The 12,854-nt window shown below is 35.2% G+C and overlaps 1 protein-coding gene across 1 annotated transcript in view; it reads right to left on the bottom strand.

Moving 5' to 3' along the window:
* Positions 1 to 2,190: 2,190 nt before the first annotated feature.
* Positions 2,191 to 12,854, bottom strand: part of Sycp2 (synaptonemal complex protein 2) — a 56,874-nt gene continuing 46,210 nt past the window's right edge. The window contains exons 32-43 of the mRNA XM_032904911.1: positions 12,641 to 12,839; positions 11,120 to 11,325; positions 8,680 to 8,862; positions 7,813 to 7,903; positions 7,028 to 7,183; positions 6,237 to 6,346; positions 4,661 to 4,755; positions 4,463 to 4,562; positions 4,004 to 4,062; positions 3,801 to 3,882; positions 3,640 to 3,696; positions 2,191 to 2,559 (exon numbers count right to left, since the gene is read on the bottom strand). Coding sequence (XP_032760802.1) covers positions 2,485 to 2,559; positions 3,640 to 3,696; positions 3,801 to 3,882; positions 4,004 to 4,062; positions 4,463 to 4,562; positions 4,661 to 4,755; positions 6,237 to 6,346; positions 7,028 to 7,183; positions 7,813 to 7,903; positions 8,680 to 8,862; positions 11,120 to 11,325; positions 12,641 to 12,839 — 1,413 coding nt within the window. The 3' untranslated portion in view covers positions 2,191 to 2,484. The remainder of the gene's footprint in view (positions 2,560 to 3,639; positions 3,697 to 3,800; positions 3,883 to 4,003; positions 4,063 to 4,462; positions 4,563 to 4,660; positions 4,756 to 6,236; positions 6,347 to 7,027; positions 7,184 to 7,812; positions 7,904 to 8,679; positions 8,863 to 11,119; positions 11,326 to 12,640; positions 12,840 to 12,854) is intronic.

The following is a 12,854-nucleotide window of genomic DNA, read 5'->3' on the forward strand; positions in this document are numbered from 1 at the left end:
GGCATTCCCAACACTTTGTGATCTCCAGGGCAATCCAGGTTTTACTTTCCCAGCTTCACATAATGGCCTCTCTGAGACTCTATGTAGGGATACCCTCACACACGCCTGGCCTCAACCACTTTCCTATGTTAAGGAAGATGACTGACTTCACTACTATTGCTTCAACTATGTGGCATTTCTCAAGGCTTGCTGAAGTAGGGTTGCTGGCCTCTAGTAAAGACATCGTCCTGGCTGTTACTGTGTTTTTATGTTCCTAAGTATCTGGGTTTGGGATGATTATAATTCTAGTTGCTGACATGTGGTCTTGTCCTTGTTGGGTGGCTATGTTCTTTCATTCTGTTGCCCTCTCTAGTTCTTAAGGGGATATGGTAGCCCTGTGTTGCCTGGTAGGGAATTCTGGGATCCTGCCAGGTGTGGCCACTGGGGGTTTCTGCACAGAATATGTTTCTAGGTATTGGGATCTGATTCTTAGGAATGGAGATATATAGGAGGTCCCATGGGAGGAATGAAAGCAGAGTGTTCTACCAGAATCTGCTTAGCATCTTGGGAATGGCAGAGAGCAAAGAGAGGCCACCACAAGTGGCTTTCTACAGAGCTGGGGTGATACTTGGTGATTGGATTTGAAGAAGAGGGAAAGGTGAAGAAAGATTTGCAGTTACCCTTATCTGTTTATCTGGCTGGTGTGGCCTGGCCTGGAGGCCAGGAGATGCCTGCTGGAATTGGGAGTTAGGACAAAGGGATGAATAGGGGAAGGAATGTTAGAGAATATTTGCAAGATCTGCTGGAGATAGGGGCAGAAAGGAAGGGGAGGCCACAGCAGATGCTCTGTTACAGCATTGGGGATAAGACTGGGGGATTAGATTTGAAGGAGAGGAGGAAGAGGTAAGGATCTGCACGTAGTTTACCTGTTTCTTCGGCTGGCTCTGGTATTTCTAAATGATTACATTAGAAATACTTATGTAAATACACACATTCTATTTCTAAATTCTTTCTTGTCCCATAAATCCTAAAGCATATCATCACATGGACCTTGAATAGCAAGTTTCTAACTCCTGGCCTAAATTTAAAAATAAATGAATATGACATTTCTATTAAACATAAATGACAGAACAATTCATAAGTAAACTATCAAATCTATTTTGAGTTTCTATACTCAAAATCACAGAAAAAATAACTTGTCTGATTTATAAAAACATGCACATGAAGTAGGTAAATAAGAAAGACTTCGCTATTGAAGGTGGTATTCCATTAGTGTGACAGCAAAGTTCTCCAAATTCCTTTTCAGTATAAATTTTTGGCATCACAGTATATATTAAGGGTCAAAACAATGTAACCATTGGTCTCACTCAAAATTTCTGGCTTATGAAAAAGGACTGAATTATTTCATTCTAGGGATTATTTTGGAATACTCCCAAGGATAACTTTACTTAATATGTTTAAAACGTACAACAATTTGAAAAACACTGAAACTAATAATTTTACAAATACATCATTTGAAGGCTAGTTGTTGGGGCCCATGCCTTTAATGTTTGAAGGCAGAACTGAATTTGAATTTTTTAGACAGGTCTACAGACCATGTTTCAAATATAAAACAAGAGCTACAAAATTAATCTTAGCAAGTTTTTGCTATATACACAATTCATCTAAGGGCTAATAAAATATAAATATATCTTTTTTTGAACTAGAAACTCCCATCATTTTCTTCATAAATCTTAAAATCTTAGCTGATGTCAACTGAATACACCAAGAATGTATTTGTGCTTAACTAAGAAACTATGTTACCACTATAATAGTAAATGCTGGTATTGGTCAAATACTCCACCACCTTCAGATTGGTATTACCTTCAAGTGTCTGATTGAAGGTGGCTTGTAATTCATGGTTCATAAAATGCAATAATAGTACTTACTCAAGTAAAATAAGCATTAATATAATCTAACAAAATATTAGGTGAATACCAGGAGCTTAGAAAGAACTGGCAAGCAGCTTGCTTTCGAGTTAAGACTTCTATACTGTGGTAAAATCTTTATGAAATAGCTACAATTTTAGGTCACTTTAATACTTCTGTGCACTGGAACTGTATATATCTCAAAGTATGAAGGTACTAACAAGTAAAGATTTTAAAGCAGAGCCTTTCCCCCTTTCAAAGAATGGCTAATATTTTACTACTTTTATATTTATAAACCATTATGCAAATTCCAGTATATTTTATTCCAAAGCTGCATTAATTTTAAAATACACGTATGTAATACTTTAGTACAGACACTACTTTCACAGACATAGTTAATGTAAAAATATGACCCAAAGTTCATATGACACACAAGTGGCCTCTGGAGTCACGTTTTTCATCTCTAACATTGAGTTGGGAGGTTCTTGCACACAAGCACAGAGGTGCTGAGAAGATGCATATTTGCAAGGCTACTTTATTATTTTTTCATTCATACACAAAAACTAATCAGATAAAGTGTGTTGACAGCAGCCAGATTTCATGCATTGTTTCCTTCATGATCCTTGAATAATGACTCTAGTCCTCTGCGTATGTTGAGAAGTTCCTCTTCATGCTGTGACCAAGGGGAAAGACAACCATTTGCATAAAGATACAATTAGTGCTGATTTCACCCACTCTCTTAGGGTCTGCATGGAGGTATTAGAGGATTCTCCCATCATTAGCAATATTCATGACACTGGAGAAAAGACTTGCAATCTTCCAAAACTCCACATAAAAAATTTTAAAGAAAGAGTTAAAAAATTATTCTAGGAAAATTTTCAGTGAGGACAAACTTAGGCAGCTTATTTGCTCAGAGCCGTGAGCTGTAAGCTCACAGCCTCTACACCACTGAGTGCTGCATGTCAGTAAAATCTCACAAGTACTTTAATACTTTATGTACATAAAGGTTACTATTATTATGTACTAAAAACTTTGAGAAAACCCCTAACCATGTCTGTGTAACACAGTGGCATGTGTCTCTCTGGAGAGCACCTCATCCTAGAATGTAGCTGGTAGCCTACTTGACTTCTAAAAACCCAACTATGTTTGTTTATGCAAATCAATGAAGTGTCATTGCTAATCCAGGTAACAGTTCTTCCACTCAGTAGTCTGGGTTGCTTGGCTTTAGTTAAAGTACAGGGTGTTTTTTAAACAGAGCAAACAAGCCATGTCTCCACTTAGTTTTTGCAAACCATTACCTGTTTCCTCTGAAGGGATTCCTTATCCATCCCTCATCTACTCTTACAAGGTCCCCACAATTTAAAGAACTAAAAAGTCACCAGGTCAGGTTAAATCTGCCTTCTCCAAACCCAAAAAAAAAAAAAAAAAAAAAAAAAAAAAAAACCAAAAGAAAATAACAAAAACCCTTTGTTTTTCCCATTAAAAACAAAACAAAACCCCATAGAAGTAAACAAGTGTGGAAAGTTTTTGGAAAAATATCACATTAAAAAAAAACAACAACAACAACAAAACACAAAACGTAAAAAGTATGTATGGTCCATGTCTATAATCTGAGCATTCTGGAGACTGAGGCAGGAGGATCACAAATTTAAGGCCAGCCTGGGCTCAAGATCAAGAACCTATTTTATAAAACAGACAGAAAAAGGCACGAAAGCGAGGTAAGTAGACGGAAGCGCCCACTAAGCTCACTCACCATCTCCTTCAGTAGCTTGTCTTGTAGCATTTTCATGTTTGCTTTCATCAAACACATCTGCAAGCAACATATTTCCCTTATGAAATTTATCAAATTTTCACAACAAAAAGGCAAGTTAGACTAACTAGCAAGGTTACAAGTTAAGTATAGAAAATTTATACCTCAGATGTAAGAACATTCTCTTCATAAACAGAATTATAGACAAGCAAACTTTTATCCAATGAAGTTTTCAAAGCACGAAACCTAATAAATAAAATGAGAATGACCTTTTTACATAGCTGTTCATATTCCACTGTTATAGTGTAGCATATGTTATGTCTCATCTACAAATGTACAGTCTGTCCATTAAAAAAAGCATACTAACCTTTCTCGCTCACTTTGGTGAAATGTCCTCATCTTGTGAACTATCTTTTCTTCGATGTCCTAAGTTTTAAGGTACAAAAAAAATCCTTGTACTTTAACATGATTAAAAATGAAAACCTGAAAGTAGAATTAATGTATTTCTACTCTAAATTTAAGTAAAAACTGGTTATAGGCTAAGATTTCTACTGTATATAGTATACACGTCTTCAAATTACAAGTATTACAAGTAAAAAAATCTCTCAGCTGTCTCCCACATTAACAAAGCTATTCATTAAAAACTTGTGGGAAATTTCAGAGTTCAACTGCAGCTGACTTAAGATAGAACTATGCTTTAAATAATAATCAATTCAAATCAACTAATCAACAGACCTGCAACAGTCCCTCACAGTGTTGTACAATTTTAAAGACCTATACTTAGATTTTAAACATTAATTTTTTTTTAATTTTTAGAAACACAAACCACAAGCTCTTTCTCCAAGTCTCGTAAAGTCTGTGAGTCTTTTTCAACTTTTTCCAGCTCATCTAGGAGAGTGACTTGGAATTTGTCAATATTTTCATCCCTATTAGAAAGGAGCAAATTGATAGTTTTAAACCACAAGACACAGAGCTCATAAGCACACAGTGCGCAAGGCTTACCAGACAGATTTGTGCTACAGACCTGTGTCCCCGAGCTTGACAGGCCATTGCCAACAGATGTTGTTGAGTCAACTTCAATGTCTTTGTAGTAAAATCATCCATGATTTTATGTTGTGTCTGAAAAATACTTTTAACTTAAAACTTCTTTATAAAATAACAACCTAACCAAGACTGTATTATGAAAAAGTATTTTCATAACACACAAACAACTAAGAAAAACTTAGAAAATTAGAGATGCAGTTATTTAAAGTCAACTTTTTATAATGAACTAGACTTAGCAGTAGCTACGTGTGTTGGCCAGGATTTGAATACAGTTCAGTTTGCTATTGTTTTAAAGACTACTACATTTATGATAGTTATAAAAATTGCTATTGACAATAGTTTTGTTTTCAAGAGTACAGCTTAATACAACTTACCATTCTTCACAAAAGACTTGCACCTACCAGAGACACATAAGAGAGTTTAAAATTACAGATTCTCTTGACCTTGGGAAAATGAAGATTAAGAAGTTTCAGATCTTGGGACTGGAGAGATGGTTCAGCAGTTAAGAGCACTGACTGCTCTTCCAGAGGTGTTGAGTTCAATTCCCATCCCAGCAGCCACATGGTGGCTCACAACCATCTGTATTGGGATCCGAGGACCTCTTCTGGTCTGTCTGGATTGAGTGACAGTGTACTCATATATAGAATAAATCTTAAAAGAAGTCAGATCTTATTTTTGGATAAAAGGAAAAGGTAATCAAGAGATAAGGTTGATAACAGGCTAATAATTGTACTTATCATTGTTCAAAGAAGAGAATGAACTAATTATTAGTTCAAATAAAGACACAAGAGAATGTGATCTTCCACCTAATATTACCAAAAGGTAAACAATGGTTTTAAGATGTACTTTGTATACATCATCTCACTGGATCCTCAAAAACTAAGGCACAATATAGTTCTGATGAAAGAAAGCTGGGAGTGTATATGCATTACTCTCCATGAATGATAACCTCTGGATTAAGTTAAAATGTCTAAAGAGGATGAAGACATAACTATCTGTAAAATGCTCATCATGCAAGCATGAAGATCCTAGTTCAGATACCCAGCATCCACATAAAAAGCGAGGTGCAGGAATATGTACTTGTAAAGCCAGATCTGGGGAGGTGGAAACAGTATATCTGGGGCTTTCTAGTCAGCCAGTACAATATATCTGAGTAAACAAATTGTACCTTCATTGAGAGATCACTTCTTGTCAAATAATCAATAAGGAAGGTAAAGAAGAATTGAAGACACCTAATATAGTAGGCCTTTGGCCTCCACAAGCACATATGTATGCACATGAACCAATCTGCAAAATGTATGCATGTACACCTCACTCACACAAAAACAAAAAAGTTAAATACCTAAACACTGCAAAGACAAACTGAACAGAAAAGAAAGAATTTTTGAGAGATTTATTTTAGAAATGAGAGAGGTGTCTTTCATCTGATAATCATTCCAATTTAGCACATATGCAAATTCTGACTCATGTATATCCCACTTTTGTTGGCTAAGGATCAGACAATCCATCTATTAACTACAGTGTATATGGTATCGTGTGCTTAGGAGGTAACTCACGTCAGTTTTCCTTTTATAATCTGAGTTGATGTTATCATAAAACATCCCAGCACCTTGTAACTCCTGTTGCCAGTCCTTAGGAACAGAAAACTCTGGTGTTGATAAGGAAGCTGTAATTTTAGACATTAAGAAATGAAAACAATGAGCTAACACTAATATATGCATTACTACAAAGTTTATCCTTGTCTCATTAAACTGAGAACAAAATTATTCTTCATATTTTATGGGTGTTTAAATCCAAAGCAGAGTTTTTTCATTTTTATTAAAAGTGAAATCTTTGTCACAGAGCCGTTTGATAGGGCTATTGAGGCACAAACGACAACTAAGGTGCAACATTTGGCACTTTTAAATTTGATCCTTTAATAAGGTAGAAGTAGCTGGGTAGTAGTGGCTCACACCTTTAATCTCAGCACTCAGGAGGCAGAGGAAGGTGGATCTATGAGTTCAAGTCCAGCCTGGTCTACAGAGCTCATTCTGGGCTACACAGAGAAATCTTGTATCAAAACAACAACAACAAAAAAGCAGAAGTACCTGAAGAGTATTTAGTGGCAAACTAACACTTCAGATAATTCATTTTTCAGTAAGATTTCATGAAATGTAAGACATGAAATCAGAATATTTAAGACCCAGGCTACAACTTTTACAGAAAGTCAAATTTGTAATAAAAGTCTATATCCATCTTAGACTCACCCAAAGCTATTATTACAAAGGACTGTTTCATTGAAGTCATCCAAACTCTAAGAAACTACCCTGTAAATAACTGGAGTTTGACAAATTTTTGATGTGCTTACTTTCAGAAGTGTGCTGATCGAAATGTTCCTTTTGACATAGTTTTTTGGAAACCAAATGTTCCCTTTCTTCTGCCTCTTGCACTTCTGCTTCACTGGGATTACTTAGCTCATCTTCTTCTAGGTACATCCGCCTTTTGCTACCACGTTGACTGGGACCTTAAACAGTTAAAGAAAATAGTGCTACAACAGACGCAACATATCTACTATTCTATTGCTTTAAACATAAAAGCTTAAAAACAACTATGTTAAAGTACACAACTTTATATTTTTTATAACAAAATTGAATAATGACTTGAAATTGATAGGACTTGAAATGTAGAATTCATTTAGGTGTGACTTTTAAATAATTAGTAATTACTTTAAAAGCAAGGCTGTGGCTAGAAAGATGTCTTAGTAGTTGAGAATACTTGCTACTCTTTATAGAGGATCCAGGCTCAGTTCTTAGCACCTATACAGTGGATTACAATTGTCTTTAATTTCAGTCCCAGCATACCAGACACTTCTTCTGGGCATTGTACGCACATGGAGTATACACACACACACACACACACACACACACACACACACACACACACACACGGAACACTATGTATGTATGTATGTATGTATGTATGTATGTATGTATGTATGTATGTATGTATGTATTTTCAGGCAGGGCTTCTCTGTGTAGCCCTGACTGTCCTAGAACTCACTCTGTAGACCAGGCTTGAACTCAGAAATCCACTTGCCTCTGCCTCCCACCTGGCTAAAGTAAATCTTGAAAAAGCAAGACTATGTCTACAAACCTGATACATGAGTATTGTCATTGGGCATGTCAAACCATATTTTCTCTATTTTTTCACTAGACAATGATAATGGAGAGGCTGCATGATTTTCCTAAAATAAATATTAGAAATTAGACGAGTACTATAAACACTTAGATTCATCTTTGACTATTCTTTATCAAACTCCCAAGCCAACAGATTTCAAATGTTGTCAAATTCTTTTCACAGCATCTTATATCTTTATTTTCATTTAAAGACTACTGCAAAAATAATATTTATGATAAATTAACATCAACCTCGTGCTAATGGTTTTTACTTGACATTTTTTTGACATTTCCAATTTTCAACTTCTTGTTATTAGTGTCTTCATTTTGAGTAAATATGGAGACACAGAAAATTTCTTTTAAAGTGACATTTTTCACATTTAAACTCGTGTTTTACCATTTGAATACAAATTTGCATAACTTTACTTAGATTACTATTCTTTCTTTTTTAATTGATGTGCTCTTCTAGCCAGTTAAGGACAGCTCAAATCCTAGTTCCCCTTCAAGATACAACAGTTTATTTTCATCTTCCATATTATACAGGCAACATATCTTTACTGATCGTCCAATGGAGTTTCATGCTAACAAGAAGTTCAGTCAATCAGATTTCTATGTAGTCATGAAATCAGAAAGTCTTATAAATATGTAAACTCAGGGATTTTGCCCCTATATCCTTACTATTTTAAGACCTTCCTGTACTCATCTTAAAAGTTTTGATTTTTTTCCCATGACTAAATCATTCTACATGTTAGATATCAGATTCTCCACTCACAGAAACTGAAAAAGAATTGATTTTTTCATTATGATTCCAACTGAAGACTAGCAATGTGAGTTGGCACGTTACCTCTCTCTTGCTTTGCACATGGTTTTCACAGCTATCCGGAGATTCGGGTTCCATATAAAGTTTCTCTGAACTGTTACTGCTTACATCTGAATAGCTGTTACAATGTTGGGTTCTTTGATTATTTATCACTGAATTTGTATTTTTTCTATTCATAACAGAATTATTCTTGGTTGTGTGTCTGGGCTATGAATGAATAAGACATACAGAAACTCAAAGAAAGTTAGATACCTGCTTAAAACAAGAAAAAAGCTAAGTAAAACAGGAAACAACTTATAATTTTAGAGCATCACCTCAATAGTAAAATTCAGAGCCCTCTTAAATGTTACATTAATTAATTCAACAGCGGATATCTAGCAAAGCCCATGAGCAAAGATGCCTGCTAGCATGGCTTCTAACCCTCAGGGGCCAAGTGACTTTAACAAGAAAATAAAATGAAAGTATAAGAATTGATTATATAATGCAAAAATTGTAATACTTTATTTAATATAACTCTACAGAAAAAACTATGACAATTTAGGGAATTAGAGAATTAAGTAAGATCACTCAAAATACAAAAATCATTAATTTTTTTTTAGACAAGACCAAAGCACTTACTTCTTGGCTTTTTGTCATAACACAAAAAAACAAAAAGCCTTTAAAACTCCAGAAATATAAACTGGGATGTGCGTGTGTGTGTGTGTGTGTGTGTGTGTGTGTGTGTGTGTGTGTGTGTGTGTGTGTGTGTGTGTGTGTGTGTAACACCTAGCAAGGGTAAAACTAAAGCAATGTAGTATTAGCACTGATAGCCAGACTCACATGATCAACAAGAGTAAGCCTTGAGTTATAGTTAATGTAAACATTGTAAGTGGGAAACTTTAATTATTCATAGGAAATTCTGGAAAGACTGACACCTAAAAGCTTAAATCAAAAATTTCATTTTCACATTAAAGGGCAATAGATTAAGGAAGAATTAGGTCTTACTAATACAGTGCAGGTTGGCCCTGATATTTCAATCTTTCTACCTTCACTTGAGTGCTGAGACTACAGGTATGTATCAAGTATACCCATTACAGTCTGAAACACTCTGATGATAAGAAACTTTATTAAAATCATCTGTCAGACCGGAGTTCTGGATTCCAGCAAGTGAACAATATAATGACATGTAGCCGATATAGGAACAATATCCAAACCCATATAAAGAACTCCTGGAAAGGCTGGGTATAGTGTGACACACCTTTAATTCCTGCACTTGGGAGGCAGAAACAGGTATCTCCAAGTCTGAGGCCAGCCTGGTCTACCAAGTGAGTTCAAGGACAGCTCGTGCTACAGACAGAGTGAGACCCTCTTTCAAATCCTGACCCCTCCCACCAAAAAAAAAACTTCCAGTAAACTTTAATATAAATCAACAATTCCATTTACAAGTTGGAAAACATAAATAGGACTAGAGATGTAGCTGGTGTGGTGAACAATGCTTATCTAGTGTGTAGGAAGTATTGGATTCAACCCCTAGTGCCATAAAAACAAAACAATTAATTCATTGGATATCTCAAAATTTCTCATTAATGCAAAGAACCAGAAAAATTCAAAGACAAAAACATCAGCTAGAATACAACTGGAACTATGGGAAAGGGGCAGTGACTGCCTTAGTTCCCTGCAAGTGAGTATGTAGCAAACTAAACTTGCATCAGAATAGAAAGCATCATAGGTGATTAAGGAGGTTAGAATTAACTAGACGTACATAGACATTTACAAAGTGCCATGTGAAGGGTTTAAAGGATGCAAGGAAACATGATAGAATCTAACAGGATACTAGCTACTGGGATTTGTAGAAAAATGAGTCTTGCAAAGAGGAGGGCTGATAAAGTAGAGCAGGGCTTTCTCCTACATTTGCTTTAAAAAGCATAGCACTACTTTGAATTGTTTAGCACACTGACAGTTTAACCTAAGATTTTGTTTGCAAAATATCCCCTGTAAGACTACTGGTTGGGAAAAGTAAGGGTTTGGGGGGCTTAAAATCATCTAGAAATAGAAAACACTCAACTGAAAGCAGTAGGTCAGCTGGTGCATCCTATCAGCAGGTGTTTAAGTTCTCTGATACAAGTGTGCTCAGTAGGTACTGTGCTTTTCTTTTAGTGATGGTACTGTATTCTAGTTCCTCATTCATGCTAGACAAGTGCTCTAAGTGACACCGTCAAGCCCTAAACAGTCATTACTACTATTTTATTATAAGCAATGGTTAGTACGTATTGAGTTTTAAAGCTCCTTATGCAACTAAACAGTTGAGCAACATGGTTTTCAACTACAATCTTTCCAATTTTGTCAACTTATGAATTTAACAGCTAAAACTTATTACAGGTTATATAAACACTGAATAATATATATGCAACACATATTTGGTAAACTACTAGCAAGTTACTTACCACTTTCAGATCCATATGATAAAAGAAAATTACATTCTTACCGAAAAGGGCAGTCCTGAAGCAGGTGAGCAACTCTTTCTCACACATACTGCACTGGTCTCACTAATTCTTGGTGATTTTCCATGACCTACCACTCTATTGCTTCTGTTTAAGAATTCAGGTGATGCAGCTTTTGGATATGGTGAAAGAGACTTTGTGATGTAGTCATAATCCTGAGTAAAATCCCTTTCTGTTATTTTCTCTGTACCTAGATTTCCCAGAAACATAAAGAGACAAAACAGTATTATTGTTCATGCTTGCTCTAGAATGGGCATGACAGATTTAATAATTTATCAAATCCTCAAGGATTAAGTGTATTTTAAAAGATACCAACTATATTTGAAATACTAAAACTCTCAAAAATGCCCAGTTGAAAATTCAGAACTTTCAAAATAATTTAGACAAAAATATTTACAGTATGAGATTAAATATAATGATCAACTTACGTGTTACGTTAAATATCTTAACATAGTAACTGCTATAAAGTAAGAGAAGTTTTACAAAGTTGATTTAAGTCACTTACTAAAAATGAGGACAGTAAATCTGGGGAAGACAGCTTAGTCAGTAAAGTGCTTGCTGCATAAACCCATTAGGACCTGAGTTCATTCCCTGGACCCACATAAACAGCCAGATGTGGTGAAATGTGTAATTCACAAGCCTGGGAGTTGACTCTCTGGAGCATCTCAGCCAGCTAGAAATTCTATTTGGTGGGCCCAGGTTATCAGTGAGACCCACTTTCTTAAAGAGCTTGGGAACATTCTACATGGACACTTACATGATACATGCACATTTTTTTTTTTAAAAAAAAGAGGATGTAAGCTTTAATATAAACCAATTCTTAGTTTTTAGCTCAATCAAGGTGTGTGCATCTGTCTTTAGCTTATCTAATGTGATGCTGATTCTGAGCATTGGGAAAAATCCAAGGACCTTGCAGTTACTTTAGGGGAAAGAGATATGTTAAGTCTTGAATTTAACTGAAATTATTCATATTTGGGATTGCTTTAAAATAGCTTCACAGGAACTTAGTTTTTGTAACTGAAAGACATAAGTTAAAGCTCTAAGAACATGAATTTTCATTACCAATTATTTTAAATAGCAAAAACCTGTTTCTGAAGATAATCTCTGAGTTTACAGAATCACCACAATATTCCTTAGATTTTTGTCAGTTTATTGTATAAAGGATCCCATATTCTTATGTTAATAAATATTTTAGCTTAAGTATATTAAAATTATGTTGTTACATCTTCATATTTATAGTTTATGAATGTTAAATATTTTCACATTGAATCATTTTATTTTTAACATCTTAATATGAAAACTTTGGATATTCTATTATGTTGTCAAGTTAGCAATAAAACAACAACAAAAGAACCCCAAATTATTAGCACTTAACTAGTTTAAAATGAACTTTTTAGTTCCTATCTCAAATATCACAAAATTAGTCTTTAAATATTTTCATAGACTCACAAAAAGAAACCATTAAGTACTCTTGTAAAATGCAAGGGAAATGAAGAAACACTGACATCTCATCACTTCCACAGATGACGAGCTCCCAGACACAGATGCAGAAGACAAGTACAGACTGTCTTCTCTCCCATTTCTAAGCGTAGATGAATTTTTCTGTTCTTCTGAAGGCTGTCCTTTCAGTGCTGCTGTATTGAAGACTTCCTGTTGTTTCTTGGGCAGTTTCTTTGTTTGGGCGCTGGAATGGACAGTCTCCTCCTAAATGCACCAGTA

Source organism: Rattus rattus, chromosome 5 (assembly GCF_011064425.1).
Source record: "Rattus rattus isolate New Zealand chromosome 5, Rrattus_CSIRO_v1, whole genome shotgun sequence".
Taxonomy (NCBI): Eukaryota; Metazoa; Chordata; class Mammalia; order Rodentia; family Muridae; genus Rattus; species Rattus rattus.